The 19,662-nt window shown below is 34.7% G+C and overlaps 2 protein-coding genes across 2 annotated transcripts in view; one reads left to right on the plus strand and one right to left on the minus strand.

Moving 5' to 3' along the window:
* LOC134271577 (uncharacterized) overlaps positions 1-11,254 on the minus strand; it is a 49,715-nt gene extending 38,461 nt beyond the window's left edge. The window contains exons 1-4 of the mRNA XM_062753783.1: positions 10,775-11,254; positions 10,091-10,352; positions 9,808-9,871; positions 8,993-9,095 (exon numbers count right to left, since the gene is read on the minus strand). Of these exons, the coding sequence (XP_062609767.1) occupies positions 8,993-9,095; positions 9,808-9,871; positions 10,091-10,352; positions 10,775-10,957 (612 nt within the window). The 5' untranslated portion in view covers positions 10,958-11,254. The remainder of the gene's footprint in view (positions 1-8,992; positions 9,096-9,807; positions 9,872-10,090; positions 10,353-10,774) is intronic.
* A 100-nt stretch (positions 11,255-11,354) lies between these two features.
* On the plus strand, positions 11,355-18,914 carry LOC134271578 (centrosomal protein 20-like). The gene is made up of 5 exons (XM_062753784.1): positions 11,355-11,421; positions 15,903-16,100; positions 16,586-16,670; positions 17,214-17,323; positions 17,493-18,914. Exons 1-5 carry the CDS (start codon positions 11,394-11,396, stop codon positions 17,534-17,536), a joined length of 465 nt encoding a protein of 154 aa, XP_062609768.1. The 5' UTR covers positions 11,355-11,393; the 3' UTR covers positions 17,537-18,914.
* The last annotated feature ends 748 nt before the right edge of the window (positions 18,915-19,662 follow it).

Raw genomic sequence — 19,662 nt, forward strand, 5'->3', positions numbered from 1 at the left:
CCATCATTTTTCTCGAAAATGCCTTAAGACAGAAACATAAGATTTTCAGCGATGATAGAGCAATGTGTGCTCTTTTGTCACACGCCATTCTCTTTCTCCGGAAATGCCGCACGTCGGCGCTCGCTATGGCTCGGAAAAAGTTCTACCAGGGACTCAGAAATTTTTGACACCTTTTCTGCAATATCTTTTTACATTTTAACAATTTGTAAAAAATATAGAACAAAAGTTGTAGAGAATGTCACGATCTTTCGAAAGATATCAACGACAAGGGGCTGACCCTTATAATAAAGGGCCAAAAGGGGCCAAAAGTTTTTCCTTAATATCTCAAAAAGTATTGAGAATTTGTAATACGTCAAAGAAGCAAAGTTGTTCAAAATGTCCAGCGTAATCAAATGGAGTCGTCAAAATACGTCCGGTGACGTCACTTCCGGTCAAACCGGAAGTAGTCAAAAATTGCATATTTTTGCAGTTCTTGACAGGTTTATGGGCAAAATATGTCACTGGAAGCTTAATTCATTACTTTCCGTCCGTCGACGTCACTTCCGGTCAAACCGGAAGTAGCCAAAAATAGCTTATTTTGAAGGTTTTAATGCAAAATTAAAATTATAAAGTTACTAGAGACTACTTAGCTCATTGCTTTCTTTTGTTCACGTCACTTCCGGCACTTCTGGTCAAAACCGGACGGAAGACCTACTCGTTGCATTGCAACGAGCTCGGCTCTAGTATTCTTACTATTTTCGTATTGACCAAATTTTGGAAATGACCTTTGTCCGGTCCATTTCTCCAGAACAGATTAAGATATGAAAGTTAACTATGTCAGATATCATAGATCATGAGTTGAAGATTTGTCCATTAACATTTTTTCCGTCGTCAATACTTCCGGTCGTCACAGAAAAGGGAATTAAAACTCGATTTTGAACATTTCTTTGTCTTCCTTTCTTCTTTTTTCTGTGATATTCATGGTGAAAGTTAAAGCCCCTTTTTGATGATTTTACGTATAAACAGTTTCTTGATTTGATTAAGAAGGAATTAAATATCTTTGAATATCTGAGAACTTTCGCAAACGTAGGTTCAACGTTTCCTTAAACACTAAAAAATATTCATTTCATTTTCTCATAAATAGACTTCGCGGGGGGAAAACCCATTTTGCAATTATACACAAGTGTGCAGGTAAAGTCTTTGGCGCGATGGCGAAAGGACCTGTAGAAAAACTTCCCTGGTTCAGTTGAGACGAGAGATTTTAGTAAATAAAGTGTGTATATTGAATATATTATATGTGTTCATCTTATCCCCCCCCCCATTTCTTTTTTGTGAACTGTAAAAGACCTATCCCCCACCTTTCTCACATATTGAAATGAATGCCAATTCGGCTTTAATTTTTACATTCTACATAAACTGACCTTGACATTTACATAACAAGACACTCTTCTTTAAAGTTAAGAAAATGATAAGGCTTAATTCTTTTTACAAAATAATGGTAATTTACAAGTCTATATTCAAGACCCCCCCCCCTCCCGGAAGCGCGCAGACATGTAGACTTCGCAGATATAACATCTACAACGTACAAGTAACGTTTTAAAAGTTTCATTCATAAAAATCAGTTCCCCTGATGTCATCTGATAACGTGTCATCATTCATTCTTCCTATGTTTTGTATGTAGAATTTATAATTATTTAATTTAATTTTTTTTATCTTGAGAAAATAAAGATTTTCAGCTGCATTTATTAGCATTTCGTGTTTTCTTGTATATGTCTATTACTTGCAAATGAATAATGTCATTAAATAATACAGAAGAAATCAAACTATATTTCCATCTTTTTTATTCATTCATAAATCCTTGGATCCGCTCCAATAGCTGCGCGATGCCCTCACCGCTACAGTAAACAAAACATTCATAACACCGAAAATGTCCATGATTCCGCTAAACTAAGAAAGTTTACACGTGGTTTATCATCTCATAACAAACATCAGACCTGTCCAATGCAGGATTGTTCGAGTTAAAGAGGAAAATTCAGGAATTATTTTGCGTCAGCCATTTTCTGACGTGAACCTATGCGACAATTTGTAATTAAGGTCTTACGTCTTCACGGAAGACCTTATAGTGATTCTATTGTTTCTTATTAAGGTCTTCCGTCTTCACGGAAGACCTTATAGTTATTGCTCTGTTTCTTATTATTATTATTCTTCTTCTTATTATTATTTTTCTGACACGATTTCTCGGCAACTACTAAATAGAATTTGATGAAATTTTCAGGAAAGATGTGTTGTAAGATACTCTTGAAAGTTCCAAGACAGTTTTTGCCAAATCCTTTCTGGTGCCAAGTTTTGGACCATTTTCCTGATTTTAAAACGACATTTTGTCCACGATTAAACTCAAAAACGGTAAAAGGTATCAATGTGAAACTTTCAGAGTTTATAGATGATGATCAATACTTTCCAGGACGCGACTTTTCGTTCGTCGTCAATACTTCCTGTCGCTACCGGAAGCCAATTCAAAAAGTCCAATTTTTCAACTTTCTTTGTTTTTCAATATTTTTCATTTCTTTTTGGAATATTAATAGAGATCCCTTTATTGATTCTTACTATATAAGTTGTTTGAAAATTGATACGTCTAAACTCTAGATATTAACTTTCAAAAACCTGAAGTGGGACCAAAATGGCGGCTGTCTCTGTCAACTCCGCCATTTCGCGAGTAGGGGCTTATGGAGGCAGCTGAGCGTTTGATTAAACCATTCTGACATAAGGATACATGAAATGTTAAAAACTACTTGGACTCTCACGTAGTAGTACGTTGCAATTCAGTGTCAATCTTAAAACTTAATATCCGTTTCACTGCTTTAGTGTTACTGGGCTAGATACGATATGTAATGTGTACAATGTGTTAAATATACTAAAGTTTTTCTTAACGGCGAAATAGAATACAGGCGATAAGAAAGTTTTATTTATTTAATTATATTGAAACTATCACACATATTAAATAGATCAGTTTAAAGAAAATGCGCGAATATTTACTAGTGGCGTTTGGCGCGAAATTATGAATAGTGGCCCGCCTTTTATGATTCTTAGACAGGTGTATTGTTGCAAATGTATACACAAGTATATTTGAAGCAGTATTCCCAATAACGTAACGGTTTGCGCGTTGGGGATAAAAAAGAAAAAAGTGCATTCATGTTGGCGACCTGGGTTCAATCCTCCTTAATTGTGACCAAATTTTGAATCACTTTTCAGCTCAATTTTACGTGGTTTTTTTTTTCCTGAATCGGATGGAAGACCTCTCGTTGCTCGCAACGAGATCGTATCTAGTTAAGGTCTTCCGTCTCCAACGGAAGACCTTCTTGTTATTCTTCGGTTTCTTTTTCCCTATTATTATTATTATTATTTTTCTTACCGATTTTGTGCACGCGATTTCTCGTAAACTACTGGGCCGATTCTCATGAAACTTTCACATCTGATAGGTACTGATCTGAACCTTATTGGAAATTTTTTTCGTAGACGTCGTCACTTCCGGTCGTGAGATATGGACAATTTCCTGATTTTAAAATGCAATTTTGTCTTGATTTAGTAGCAAAAACTGCTTTAGATATGAACTGAAGATTAATTGGAGATGATAGTTCATGACTTATAGCGTTGCAGAATCGCCTTGCCGTGCGTCGTCAGTACTTCCGGTCGATACCGGAAGCGAATTTAAAAATCGCAATTTTTCAACATTTCTTTTTTAATATTTTTGTTTTAGAATTGAATAGAGACCCTTTTGCAGAAGCGAAATATGTAATTTGTTTGAAAATCGAAAAAGCCAATCTCGAGATATTTGCATTTGAAAACGCGAAGCGGCGATCTCCAATGGCTAAATGGTTAGCGCGTTGGATTGTCACGCGGGCGACCTGGGTTCGATCCCCCGTGTGACCAAAAAATTTTATCATTTTTTCTGCTCGATATTTCGATATTTTTAAATTTTAAACCAATTGGAACAATATATTATAAACTTTTAAGCATATCTTGCGTAATAAGGGGTCACAAGGGGCCAGAATGTCACATCTTTGACGCTTTATATCTCAAAAAGGGGGAATATTTTGATAAGCAATATTGAACAAAAGATGGTCAGAATAATGTTCTAAACTATATGCATACTTTGAATTTTTGTAAAACGGCCCCATTAAGGACTTGTAGGAGTGGCCCCTAAATATTTTCATTGAGCACTAGGGAAAACTCAATGTCATTCTCTTTAAACAAAAATCTCAATCAAAATCACATCTCATCTTATCTAGAAATTCAACGGGATCTCATCTAGTTATTATTATGTCGCCCCGAACGAAGTCGGGGACGACATATTGATATTGTACGCATGTTTTTTTTATCCAGGCTGTTTCTCGGAGATGGCTGGGACAATCTTCCTGAAACTTTCCTTAAAGGACGATAACTGGTTGTAGTTGTGCAGTGAGGTCGTTCAGTTCCAATATGTCTACCGTTGCCATGGAAACCTGTAAAAAGCGACAAATTTTGTCCGAGAGTGTTCTCTCTGGTCCCTTAAACGTTCGTCATGAAACTTTTCTTATTTTAATGATTAGTATCTGTAGTTCTGCAACTCGTATTTAAAATTTTCATATAATCGATTATTGCCATGGAAACCAGGTGAAAGTTAAAATTCTTTAATTTCGATTTTCTCAATAACTACTCAGGCAATCGTTTTGAAATTTTCAATGTTTATTCCTTGCAATGTGTCAAAGTGATTTCTACTTTCAAAATAATTGTAATGAGTCGCTAACGGTTGCCATAGAAACGAAACAGAAAAAAAGATTCAGATGTACACATGTGTTCTCCAAGGTCTAGGTCAAAGGGTCAAAGTTCGTCGTATCCAATAAAAGTTCTTTTCACAAGGATTACATATTTGAAATACGAAAGCCCTAGTACTTACCGTTCAAACGTTATGGCTATTTACTATGTTCAAGACGAACCCCCCCCCCCCCTTTTTTGAAGCACACAGCCAAGTAGAATACACAGATATAACATATACAACTTACTTAAGTAACTTTTTAAAATCTTCATTCATAAAATTCAGTTCCCGTCATGTGATATTTTGCCATCATTCATTCTCCTTCTGTTTGTCTCTTGAATTTATAAATATTTTATTTTATCTATATATAAAAATAAAAAACGATTGTCAGCTGCATTTATTATCATTTCACGTTTTCTTGTATATCTATCACTTGTATATTATTCATTTCATTAGATAGTGCAAGTATAGTGCAAGTATAAATTAAAAAATTGGTACGTCATTTCCATAGTTTTTATTCATTCATAAATTCTTTGATCCGCTCCTGATGGTTCGCAAAGCCTTGATCACCACTGTATACAAAACATTCATCTCGCCGAAAATGTTCATGATTCCGCTAAACTGAGAAAGTTCACACATGATTTATTATCTCATAACACACATCAGCTCTCTGCAATGCAGAAATGCTCGAATTGATGTCAGATTCGTTTTTCGGTAGAACCTCTAAAATGAAAGTGAAAGAGGGAAATTTTAGAGTTCTCACTGGCGTTACAATACACAAAAAAATTCGGCTGATCTTCTTCATAAATTACATTTCCGAAGCTTTTATCATAGGAAAGATACTGCCAATTAACAAGTATGAGGCTCAGTTCAGTACATCTGCCAGATTTCTTTTATGCAAGTCTGCACATTGAGGAACTTGTAATTTTCCTGCACTACTTTCTTCTCCTACCGATTCTAAAAATAATGAGTGGGATGTACCGAATTAAGGTCTTCCGTTTCCAATGGAAAGGACTGATAAAACTCAATGGTTGTTCAAACTAAGCTTATGGACTTTTGTTTTAGTGATGATAAAAATGAAAGTCTTGTCTAATACGGGGCGACATATGCTATTGCTTGCAATAGCAGACTTTCTAGTTATTATGTTCCCCAAACGAAGTTGGGGAACATATTGTTTTTACTCTGTTTCTTATTAAGGTCTTCCGTCTCCAACGGAAGACCTTCTACTGATTCTGTTGTTTCTTTTCCACTATTATTAAGGTCTTCCGTCTTCAGCGGAAGACCTTACTGTTATTCTTAGGTTTCTTTTCCACTATTTTTATTATTATTATTATTATTATTATTGTTTTTTTTCTTACCGATTTTGTGCACGCGAGTTCTCGTAAACGGCTCGCTCGATTTTCATGAAACTTTCAGGACTGATAGGGCATGGAAAAAACTAGATATATATTTTTTTGTTTTGATGACGTCACTTCCGGTTTTGAGATTTCCACGTTTTAGTGATTTTCAGAGGGTCACTTTGTCCGGCAGTTTTCTCAAAAACCACTTCACACAGAAGCATGAAATTTTCAGTGATGCTAGAGCAACCTTTGGAGAAGTGAATTTCGTATATCACAACCACCGGAAGTACGAAGTGCCGACGCTCGCTATGGCCCGAAAATAGTCCTATCAAGAATTTCAAAATTTTTAACACATTTTCTACGATAACTTTTTACCTAGAAATATTTTGTTAAAGCATGTAGAACAAAAGAAGTGTAGAATTCAAAGATCTTTCAAATGACATCTCGAAAAAAGGGCTGGCCCTTAAAATTAAGGGCCTAGAGGGGCCGAAAGTTTTTCCTTTTTATCTCAAAAACTATTGAGAATTTGTAATGCGTCAAAGAAGCAAAGTTGTTCAAAATATTAAGTTAAATCTATCGAAGTCGTCAAAATATGTCCGGCGTCGTCACTTCCGGCCAAACCGGAAGTAGTCGAAAAACTCGTATATTTGCCGTTCTTGACAAGTTTTTGGGTTACATTTGTCTCTGGGAGCATAAAAAGTAATTTTTCCGTCCGTCGTCGTCACTTCCGGTCAAACCGGAAGTAGCAAAAAAATGGCTTATTATGAAGGTTTTGATGCAAAATTGAAATTATAAAGTCACTGGAGACTACTTAGCTCATTGCTTTTTTTTGTTCCGGCACTTCCGGTCAAAACCGGACGGAAGAACTACTCGTTGCTTTGCAACGAGCTTTGCTCTAGTTATTATTATTTTTTTTCTTACCGATTGTGTGCAGACGATTTCTCGAGAACGCCTCGACAGTTTTTCATGAAACTTTCAGCAACGATAGGAAACTACTTGAACTTTATGCGTTTTTTTTTATTTTGCAGTCGTCACTTCCGGTCGCGAGATATGGCCATTTTTCTGTTTTTAAAGTGTCATTTTGTCCGAGAGTGTTCTCAAAAACGGTTGGAGATTGGGCCCTGAAACTTTCAGGTATGATAGATTATGACTCGTAGATTTGAGAAGGCTATATGGTTTTTGTTGCCGTCGCGTCCGTCGTCCACCGGAAGTAGTTTTAAAATATGCAAAATTTTATTTTTTTCTTTTTAAAATGTTTTTTATGGAGTCAAATAGAGTGTCTCGAGTAGTTTTATGTCCACCGGAAGTTATTTTTTCCAAACCGGAAGTAGTCCAAAAAATGATCATTTTTCCTCGAAATTATCAGGGATGATTCCTTTACACTCAGAAAGGAGTTATAGGTCATTTTAAGTACTTCCGGTCACACCGGAAGTGAATTATAAAGACCGGAAGTTGTTTGAATTTGATGGATTTTACTCTTATATGTGTTCTCACGTATTTTGAATAATCGATCTGAACACTTTTTTCATTTAAAGTTGATTTATACCCTTATCAAATATCGAACGGAAGACCTACTCGTTGCTCGCAACGAGATCTCATCTAGTTATTATTATTTTTCTTCTTCTTCTTCTTCCTGGGTACTTTTTTGTCCGGGAGTGATCTTGTAAACTGTTCATCCGACTTAGGTAAAACCTTTTTAGGGTCAGTAGGCATGTTATGTAGATTTGCGGAACGAAGGTCATTTTGCGCGCACGTGCTTGCAAGAGCGTGCACGTGCAACACGTGAAATGACCGATTTAATTGATGTAGGCGTAACTTTTTACATTTTTTATGAAATGCTTTGAAACTCATCATATTAGGATATATTAGTAACATAGACAATATGACATGGTCAAAATAGCAAGATCTCACGCGCATGCACGTGCGCTTCGCTCGATCTGATTGGCTGAAACTAAAGTCTCAATATCTTTCTTGTTTTTTGACAAAATCCTTTGAAATTTTGAACTTTGCCATGCATTAGGATATTCTACAACATGATATATAGCAATTATCATGAAAACACGTGCATGCACGTGCGCTGCAATCTGATTGGCTAAAACTTTAAATAGGTATAACTCCCTTGGTTATCAACCAAACAGGATGGGATTTAGAACATAGATAGATATAATGGACTTCTACAAGAAAGTATGGTCACCATACACATGCATACACGTGTATGTACGTGCGCTGCAATCTGATTGGCTTAAACTTTAAATAGGTATTACTCCCTTGGTTTTCAACCAAACGGGGTGGGATTTAGAACATAGATAGATGTAATGGACTTCTACAAGAAGGTATGGTCACCATGCTCATGTATGCACGTGCGTGCACGTGAAATGAGTAAAATCAAAAATACTCTTGAATGAGCGTATTTTTTAACACTTTTGAATTAAATACTTTCATATTTAGTATATTAAAATATATAGATTGTGTAGACATGATGATATGGTCATTATGCACATGCATTCACAAGCGCACGCGTGCAACGCTAAAATTTGAATGAACTTGGTAGACTTCTGGGTAAACGTTGTTAAAGTCTCAAATGCATAGCGTTTGTCTTATTTAATGAAGCTTACAAGGAATATGGCACCAAAAGGGAGTTGGGGAGCGTTTGGGGAACATCTGTAACGGTCCCCGTTACAATTAGCACTAGTTCAAGATATTGTTCACATTTTCAAAAGATTTTCAAAATGGTACATTATAATTTTATCCAGCATTAACCTTAACTTTACACTTAACTTTACATAGATCCATTTCATGGATTAGTTTTTCATGGGTGGTGGGTGACTTTTTGTTCCAGTCACAGTGAAATATACTGTAGATTAAATGGTTATTTTCTCACCCTGATATTTTTGATGAACTTTTCTGACATCCAAACCATCAGAATAAGATGTAGTCTATCAACCACGAATATCCACAGCAAGATAAACAGGATCACCGGACTCCTGTCAATAAAATTAATAATTAATTTAGTAGTAATGTACTGCAATGGTGAATTAAACTCATTGTTTACATTTGTATACAATAAAAGGAGAAAAGTATCACAGGTTTGATCAGGAATCAAACCTGTGCCCCCTGCATATCAGTCAGGTGCTTTATCGACTGAGCTACTCAGGCTGCTATCCGCGGCCCAAACCATTACAGTCCTATCTCCTTAAATTGTCTTCACCCTCTAAGACACAAACCAAGTACATATTTATTTACTCCTGGCAGGACTTTCACCTGCAAGAGTCCAGGGGTGGTTATAAAAAGGAGTCAAATCTTTAACACTGGATGCGAGAAATGTATGGCTGGACAGCTGAAGTTTGGTATCTCAAACACCATGGATATGTTAAATTGATTTGGAACTAGTCTCTCAAACACTTATCCTGTAAGTATTTTACCCTGGATATCTTGAATCCTTGTATATCTCAATGTTTTTTCTTGGTCCCAGAAAATTTGAGATATAACAAGGTTTGAAAGAACTTACACCAGAACACTTGAATTAATATTTTAATTGACAGTGATCATGAATTGGTGGACATAAAACCATCACTCTTCCATAAAATATTAATAATTACATGTGTTGCAAAACGGAGATAAATAATGTTTTATGTATATGCAGATGAGCTTAAAATAACCAAAAAGAAATTTGTCATTTATTCTGCACTTACTTACGTGCTTACAAAGGAGGCTGTCACAGCTAAAATGGTTCCATATTCAAAGCTACTGAGCTTAATACCTGAAAGGAAAATGGTAAAATCAGACAAAGGTATGATAAATCTTGTAACAAATTCTCCATATAATCATATTCCAAGTAATATATTAGTACAAAACACAGTTTAACACAAATTCAAATAGAATATTCTGTATCTCAGGACAAGACCTTAAACAGGGTTAATGGACAATTTACATTTTAATGTTGAACTTTTAACACACTAAATTGTGTCCAAGCCCTTACCTCTCATGATAAACCTAACATTTCCTGCAATTCCTAAAACCCATTGCACTCCAATAACAGCATTATTCCTTATGTAATTTTTGAAGCCAGCATCCATAGTTTTTCCTGAGCAATCCTGAAGTTCCCAGTCATAGGGCCAAGTTGTGTATTTAAGCCCAGCCTTTGGGTATCTTCTGTTGTATTCGCTGCGTTTTCTTTTATCTCTAAGAAACTCAGAAGCTGTATTTAACAAAATTGTTTTCTCATTGGCTAGTGGGTCACACTGGAATACAGGAAAATTGTTACATTATCGAATTAAAAGAAATATTTAGTGTCTCAAATACCGGTATTTCATAAAATTTTGAATTTACGATCAAATTTTACGCATGTTGATTTATATTTTTAATTTGACAATATTCCTTCAGTTGCTCAGAGAAATAAATTACATGATTTTTTTCTTCAAAAGGCTAGTTCTCTTACATGCAGAGGCTTAATTCATTTGGTGTTGTTTTTATTTTTATTTCATTAAAAGTTTTTAATTACGACAAAATTTTTCTTCAAATTTTAATACATAATCTAAAAAAATTAATGAAACTCTCTGTTGATTCAAGCTTAGAAAGCATCAATAAAGTTGCAAATTTAACACAGAATTTTGGGAGCAGCTACATCAGGTGTTTTGTAGATCTATACATAAATAGGACTTGCCTTGTTTTTGTCTGGATGGAGTTTACGTGATAAAGCTTTGTATGCCTGATTAATTGCCGCTTGGCTTGCAGATCTTTTCACATTGAGCACATAATAATAGTCTGTTTCGTCAGGATTAAAACAGAGAAATAAACAAATCTGCACAATAAAAACCGTATCGAAAAATCCTACTTTCATTTTCATCAGTTCATTCCTATCATCTTTTGTTTTTATAATTTAAAATAAATGATTACAAGTATTTCTAATCCAAAACACCAAAACCAATATATCGTTAAAAAAAAACAAAACTGGAGTCGAAATTACACATCCGAGGTTATGAAGATGTTCTTGAAAAACATCGTTAATTTTGCATGACACATGGCGGGAACGTATGGACATCAACAGATCAAGAGCAAGTAACTGTGAGTGTCTGAACTTGGTTCAAAATGCAAGTCGTAGATTGTGCACATCGCCCATAATCATGGTCACACAATTTTCATGAATACAAAAATAGTATTTTTGAACAAATCATATTGTTCATAGAAAATTTTCTCGAAATATTTTATGTTCAAGCTACTAAGTAATAACGACGTCATCAAACTATGTGCTCCTGACGTTTTACACAAGCAACTTTTCGGAAATGGCTTCAACACACGAGTTAAAAGATGGTAAAATGCATTTAAATTTAGTCATTGGTGCATACGAAGGTGCATTGTGATCAGAATTCACGTATGGTCTTGGTACTTTTTGTTTCTACCAGGAATTCACAAATTATCTGCCTAAATGTTACAGAATAGAGGACTCAACAATCCTGGCATGTTAGGTCATGTTTTGAAAATAGCTGCAGAACTGTAGCTTCCCGAAAAAAACATATTGACAGTTTGGTCCTTCAATATATATATATATTCTAGATATGGCAAGATATTGGTACTGCGTTTTTAGATTACCAGGCTACATTGACAGTCCTTTAGAAATTTTCTTTCATTTTTCAATGGTTTTGTACTGTATCCTAATTGTTACCTTAATATGTTGATGGTACGACCCTTAAGGCAAGCGCAGATATTTCTTTTGTTGTAATTTAGATCGGACCTTGTCAAGCAGCATGTGCATTTGATGCGTTAAGATTCTGACATAACATGACGTCGTAAGTAAGTTACATTACTAAAAAAGAAGTCCTAACAGTGCTGAAAATAAATGAAGAACATTTCCTTTACTCTTATCTTCAATATTTATCCTTTAAATCAAGGTGTGTTAACTTTTAGTTGAACTTTTGCTGCTATTCTCGCGAGAATGTAGCTTTAACAAGCGATGCATTGTGGGTCCACAGGGTTCTCATTAAGTGCTGCAGGCGACCGGCAATTTCGCCATCTATTTACACAATGGCGCCGGTTATTTCACTTTCAAAAATCAAAGAAAAAATGTAAAGAAAATCAGTACTTCAGAAGAGGTTTTTGGTTATCCCCTTTGTCTTGTTAAACGTACTGAATGAATAACGTAAACATATAAAAATTGTTGTTATTTGATGCTTTTCTTGTCTGATTAATATACCCTTTATAAAATCGTGGTGATGATTCAGGAATCGCTATCAATCACTAGGCCTATGTAGCAAAATAAATACACGCAATAAATTGAACTCGGTGCTGAACTTCCTAGGAAGATTCCAGAGAGTTCTGAATGCAAACATGGTGTGTAAATTTGAAGCAAGAAAAAAATTGTGAAAATTAGTTGAATAATCGTCTTTATTTGGATTATACTTTAGGTTTAAAGGCATACACAACCTCAACAAGGTTTTTTGTAATTAATTTTGAAGTTATTTCTAGTACAAATCCTTTTGTATACTTCAAATTTGTTTCGGAGTGATTTTGCAATTGTTTGCTACATTGCGAGTAAATGTGGTAATCTAACTGTAGTTAGGGCTTGTCCCAAGACACAGTTAGATTATTCTAACTACCTAGAAAAATACAGGTGCATCAATATTTTCTAACAAAGAATAACAAGGGTGCCTTCTGAATGGAATTCAATGAAATTGCAGATTTTTTATAATTGTGACAATACAGTGTGCATGTATCTATAGTTAACAAGCTTCAGACACTCAGACTCTATAGTATCCTATACATCCAAACAATGTTAATATTTTTATATAATTTAATTCTGGTTGTAACAATGTATTTGATTGGATAAAAAATTATTTTATATCGTATAAAATGGGTTGCCTACGTCACAATGACTTGCGTCAAAAACGTATCAATCCGCCTGACGTTACATTCAAATTTTGTACAAATTTAAGTCATTTTCTTAGAACAGTCATCTTTATTTCTAACATCAAATGAATGAAAATTAAATTATAAGCAATGAATTTAATAGCTACCCATTTTATACGGTATAAACTGGGTTGGAACAGTTTACGCTTTTTTATAAACCGCTTTGCGGTTTATAAAGCGTAAACTGCCCCAACCCAGTTTATACCGTATAAAATGGGTAGCTATTAAATTCATTCCTTAATTAAACAACTGCTACAAAAAAGCAACAAAAATTTGTTTAAATAATCTTTATTTACCACATATTACAAAAATCAAGGAAGTTTAGATCATCATAGGCTGTGTGCTACTCCTGTGATTTTTTTTAGCAAAATGTGCTCCTAAAAAGTGTCATATTGAGAACAAATGAAACAAGTCAAAATATGCCCAGATAGGTCCCAGAAGTCACCTCCTGCAATGTAAGAATTAAAAATTTTATGGGGGAGGACCCCATAACCCTCCGCTTGCCAAAAGGGAGGAACCCCCCTCTCGAACTCACCCCCCCCCCTCACTTCAGGCCTTCTGCCCTCAAGTCTACAGTGCCCCCTACTTTTTCTTTTTCTCCACCTACTCTAAAAATTAATGAGAACCCTGGGTCCAGAGTTACTGAGGAAAAAAAATCTGACAAACGAATGTGCAGTAGTCTGAATTTTTTCTTTGCCCAGGCGTTGCTTTAAGAGCTTTCAATGATGAGTGTCGCAAAGCTCGCTATAAGTAAAGGATAAATAGAGAGTGTACCCTAGGTTACAAAAGTATCACCTAAAACACAGTACCAATTTCTTGCCATGATTTTTTCGGAGAGCTTCAGTTCTGCGGCTAGTTTTGAAACTGACGATGTCCTATGCTAATATGTTTTATTGTCCCACTGTTTTGATGAACACAGTTGTATAATGTATTATACAGCATACCGTAAAATTGTGTACATAGCTTAAACTGTAAGCTTTGATCTGTCTCTTCAAACTTCAAACCACACGACTGTATAGACTTAAGTTAGAATAACCTGTGTCTAGGGACAAGCCCTCACCCAGTGTCACCTAAGGTTTTCAATCATGTTTACATTTTAACCTCTCTGGAGTGTGCATAGTTAGAATAATCTAACTATGTCTCAGGACAAGCCCTTACCACAGTTAGAATACGTCCCATATATTTGCAGTGTAACAAATCGTTGGAGATCTGCTCCAAAATGATTTTGAATAATTTAAAAGGTTTTTGCTGAAAATAACTACCAAATTAATCAAAACAAACCTTAACAAAATTGTATGTGCCTTTTATCAAAAAAAAAAAATCCAAATATAGTCGAAAATTCAATTAATTTTGTCAACGTTTTTTCTCCCTTCAAATTTACATGCCATGTTTACATTTTGAAGTCTCTGAATTCTTCAGTAAATGCAGTGAGTTCAAGTTATATTTAGAGTACGAGTTTCCTACTGTATCAAAGATACAGGGCTGGGCTTGAGGCGAGAGCGATAGCTCGAGCCGGGCCCCGCCCTGTATCTCTGATACAATAGGAAACGAGTATTCTAAATGACTTGTGACATGACCTTTCTAATGACCTCACTAATTTACATGCGTATTTCCGTACATATCTCTCAACCAATCAGATGATTTTGCAGAATCCCATTTTAAGCATTCACAACTGCAATGCCGAGAGAGGTGGACGTGCAGGTATTATCATTTTAGAATAATTATTTAGGGGGATGCATTATACAATTTGTTTTCAAAAAAAAAAAAAAAAATTTAGATTTGATTGCGTAGGTTTTTTTTCTCTATTCAGCTGTTATCGACATTTTTTTTTTAATTTAAACTACGATTTAATGCAAAACATTTTGATATATAAGAATCATGTGGGAATGTTTTTGAAACAAAAATACTTCTGGGAAAACGTATTCTGAGGCAAATGTCCGACAATGTCCTCCACCTGTCGTAATAAAAAAAAAATTGAAGAAAACAGATGAAAGGAAAGCGGGAGGGGGGGGGGGGGAAGGGTATTTTACCTTCACGTTTTTAATAAAATGTAGAGTAACCGAAGGGGACCCCAGCACTCACGGGGGCCCCCCCCCCCCTCAACACTCCTTTGAGATTTTTTCTTTTTCGCTTTCGTAAATGATTTTTTCTGAACTTGTATACATACGCTTTTTAATTTATCAACAAGAAACGATAGCACCACATAGTGTCGTTATACATAGTGTTGGTTATAAATCCCCCCCTCCCCCGAAATATACGAGTTTCCACTTATTTTTTGTGGGGGTCAAAGTAATCATTTGTGAACTGTCCCACTCCTTCCTTTCTTAAATTTTTGAATCCGTCACTAATAACTTTACGTTGTAAAATTTTATTCTTAATTTACCTCAGATTTTGAGTAAATACTAACAGTGCTTTCATTGGAATTGAACGATTCTTGTGTCTGTATACAGATTCAGCTCTCCGTCATCGTACTGTATCGTTGATATTTTGCCGATACAGTACAGTTTCTGCTTATTTGCATAAGAAACGCCCACAAAAAGTGTTCTGTATCGCAGTTACAGTATGCTTGACTTCAAAGGAAAACTCGCCGGGTCATGTCACAAGTTCAAGTTATTGCCTGTGTTATGTATAAGAAAAAGTGTGGGTCAGATGCACATTCAAAGGGTCTGTAGGCAACTGCAAAGAAATTTTTTTTAGGCCTAAGCTGTTACCGCTTTTTGATTGATCAGAGTGAGATATATGTGTAAATGTATTTACTAGTGAATAAAGAGGGGACATATACCCTTGTACATTGTATATCACTCTGATCAATTATACAATGGCTTCATTAGTTAATATTTTGGACTGGAAAGTATATACAATTGTATATATTTCTTTCACCTATGCAGTGATCAAAGAGACATTGGAGAACCGAGGTGCGCTTGGTCAGATAAAAGCCAGGATCAGGGCAGAAGTGTTCAGTGCTCTAGATGACCAGAGTGAAGTGAAACCACCTCTTAGTAATGAAAATATGATCATCAATGAACTAATCAGAGAGTATTTAGACTTCAACAAGTACAAGTATTCATCTTCTGTGTTGGTTACAGGTAAGTTCATGTCATGTGGAATTGTGAAAATCAGCAGAAAAAGTGATTGATAGGCTTAAATACTTAATCATCATTTTTTCTATTTGAGGAGAATATCTTTGACGAGTTATGCATAAGTGTTGTTATGAGCTATTACAATTCTCTTGGGAATGCCAAAACATTGTAACTCTTGACATCACCTTTTAGTGGCATAGCTTTAACAGAGTTCACAGGAGAATAGGACTTGATTTACATGATCATGTATTTTGATTTAACCTATGATTTAATAGACTTATAAAGAATTTTTTATTTATACATACCAGTAAATAATTTGCACACATTAGTACATGTAACTACAAGGAAGTGCTTCTTTTTCATCCTCTTTATTCAGTTAAATGTTGAACTCAGTTTGAAAGGTACATGTATCATGACTCATGATTTTGTTTTAATTATAAACAACAGCTGTATTTTCTACAATTTTAAATTGTTTTTTTTTCTCTTAACAGAATCAGGACAACCTAAAACACCATTAGACAGAGAATTCTTGTCAAAGGAATTAAATATCAAGGAAGATTACAGGTCAATGTCAGTGTAAGTATATGTATATTCATTGGACAGTGTTGTCACAGAAACATAGTTTTGTAAGTGTGAATTGATACACCATATTGTATATCAAAAATTAATATAAAATAGATAGACCTACAAACATCTTACTTTTATTTTGAACCACATAGAAAACAATGTATTTTAGTACATTCAACTTAGAATTCTTAAAATGGAAGCAATCCATAAAAAACATACCTGTATTTAATTTCTGTAACCCTTAATAAAAAAAGTTTGGAAAATGTGTGTAGTACAATGTATTCCAAATATTGGAAAACATCCAACTGTAATAACAATTTTTGAGGACATTTTCAGAAAAACAGTGTGTACAGTTACAAGTTCATAATACAGAAACTGATAATTAATTATTATGTACAAAATTTAGAGTCTTAAATAGGTCCAGTTAAACAATGTCCATCAAATTGAACCAACTGAATTTTGGAAGATTATAGAGATTAAAGAGGTGTAATCCTTGCTCTTAATTTGTTGCTTGTACAGACACTGTATGAGTTATCTTTCTTGCTGCTTCAGACCTCTTTTGTATGGCATTATATCAAACTACCTTAAGGACAACCGTCCCACATCACCTTCCAGACAAAGACCTCATGGAGCATTCCTACAGCAGCTAGAGAGTGAAATGGGTGAGGCTATTACACTATTATTTAAAAATAGAAGAAATGATGAGGCTGGCGAAGAAGTAAAGCACAATAAGGCTTGAAAATCTTTTAAAAAGTATTTTCTAAATAGGATTCCTATCTCAGTTTTATTGGTTTAAATGAACAATAAGAATTTTTTATATGTGCATTTCAGAAAATGAGCAACAGCCCTTTGTTGTAATGGGAGGTAAAAGGTGATACTGACACAGTACTAAAATTAGGACTGATCTGATACGCCCTATTCCTGTTGGATGTGATCACCCATCTTAGTGATGGGAGGTGTACTGATATTAGAGGGTAGAGAGATGAGTTGTAGTGATAGAGAGATGTGAAGATTGTATAGGTAATGTGATGATGCATACAGGTTATAATATGTAAATAGATTTGTAAGATATTTAAATACATGTACTTGGTTTTGAGATTTATGTGGGAGGCTATACATGTAGGAGGTAATACGCAAGAGACTGGGAAATGAGATATAAATAGTGAGCCTGTATAGAGAGGAGATGTGAGATATGATGTAAGTTGTGATGATGGCCTGTATGAATGACCCTGTATGGAGGTGAGATGTAAATTGAGATGTTAGCCTGTACAAAAATATGGTGTGAGATGAAAGTGGTGATGTAATCATGTTCAGAAATTAGTTGCAGAAATGTAGCTCTCCGAAAAAATATATATTGATAGACCAGAGAGCTACAGTGCCACCCATTGAAAAAAATGTATATTTATTGTGCACAAAAAAGTGCGCTGTTTCTGGATTAATTTTTCCAAATTTTTACCTCAATTGCAAAAAAGCTAGATTTCAATAAAGTCCTTACTCCCTATCAATTACTTTTGTAGTTTACATCTGTACGAAGCGCGTTGGACCGAATTATCTTGCAAACCAAAATGGCAGTATAAATAGGCGAAATTTTCGATGATCTCAATTTACGGACCAGGAGGGCTATTAAAAACAATTATAAGGAATGTTTTGTTGTGGAAACAGTGAAAGAATATGTTAGGAACACACGGTTAGTAATATTTCGAAACGACATTTTTAAAAACATAGAGAAATAAATCGAAAATCAGCGCACTTTTCTATGCGCAATAAATATACAGTTTTTTCAATGGGTGGCACTGTAGCTCTCCGGTCTATCAATATATTTTTTTTTTTGGAGAGCTACAGTTCTGCAGCTAGTTCAGAAATATGAGATGAGAAGTGAGATGCGATTGGAGCCTTTGTAGAGATGAGATGTGAGATAGGACTTGAGTCTGTAATGAGATAAGATTTGTTTTTGATTTGAGCCTGTACAGATATGAGATATGATGTAAGTCTATATAGAGATGAGGTGTGAGTGATATGAGCTTATACAGAAATATGAAATAGAGAATTTATATGTGTGTAACAAAACTTGTACAGACCTGAAATATTATATTGAAGTTGATTATAAAACTGATATTTTTAAATTGTTGCTTAGTATTTGGTGTGAAGTTTGGGGAAAATCCCCCTCCCGTTTGGCCTTCCTGAAAGAAAAGAAAAATTTATAAAAAATTAAAAACAATTTAAAAAATTATTAAAGACGAAAATTATGATGAGTACCAGGCTCTCGTTATTTCTCTGTTGATTTTTACTGCTGATTCTATACTTTAAAATAACTATAATGAAGGGTGTTGATGAAAAAAATATCTACTTTATTTAGCTCCTTAGGATCGTTTGGAATAAGCATGAAGGTTATTGACTTGACGGTCGTTAAATGCTTTACATTTACATGTATATCAGTATTTAAAATCATTGTGGACAGGATGACAAATTTTAATAATCTATGCTTTTTTAGTGTATATCATTTTTAAAGGGTAGATCATGTTTAAATATATTCTGCAAGATAATAGAACTGGATTTTTATCAATTTTTAAATCGAAACTAATGGTCCAAAGTTAACAACACGTAACAAGAATCTTTCTTGATTTGTAGTTTTTGTAGTTTCTGTATGCCATATCAAAGCCTGAGTTACCGGTGTGTCGATTCGCTTTGAATTTTTTAAAAAAGGATTGCGATAAAGATTAGCTGGGGCCGTGGGGTCATGATTTGCTAAAAAAAAGAACCAGGTTTTAAACCCTCATTGCATACCACTGCCATTTTTAGTCTGCAGACAACAGGAATTGGTCGTTTAGAAATAAGTCGATGTTAAATTTAAACAAAAAGGATAAAACATTGGCCCCCTGGTAATATTAAGCAATTATAGTTAAAATTGTCTTTAAAAATGAGAGAGAGAGAGTTTTGTAATTAAAAGAACAAGACATTGCATCATATTAACAAGGGATTCGACAGATGGAATGCTTGCTTT

The sequence above is a fragment of the Saccostrea cucullata genome, unplaced genomic scaffold (genome assembly GCF_032062105.1).
Source record: "Saccostrea cucullata isolate Sc308-1 unplaced genomic scaffold, CSIRO_AGI_Scuc_v1 ctg187, whole genome shotgun sequence".
NCBI lineage: Eukaryota > Metazoa > Mollusca > Bivalvia > Ostreida > Ostreidae > Saccostrea > Saccostrea cuccullata.

Coding starts and splice junctions, on each gene's coding strand:
- LOC134271578 (XM_062753784.1), top strand. CDS start 11,394: ATGGCTTCAACACACGAGTTAAAAGATG. Junction 16,671..17,213: donor GATTACAGGTCAATGTCAGT/GTAAGTATATGT, acceptor TTGCTGCTTCAG/ACCTCTTTTGTATGGCATTA. Junction 17,324..17,492: donor GCAGCTAGAGAGTGAAATGG/GTGAGGCTATTA, acceptor TGTGCATTTCAG/AAAATGAGCAACAGCCCTTT.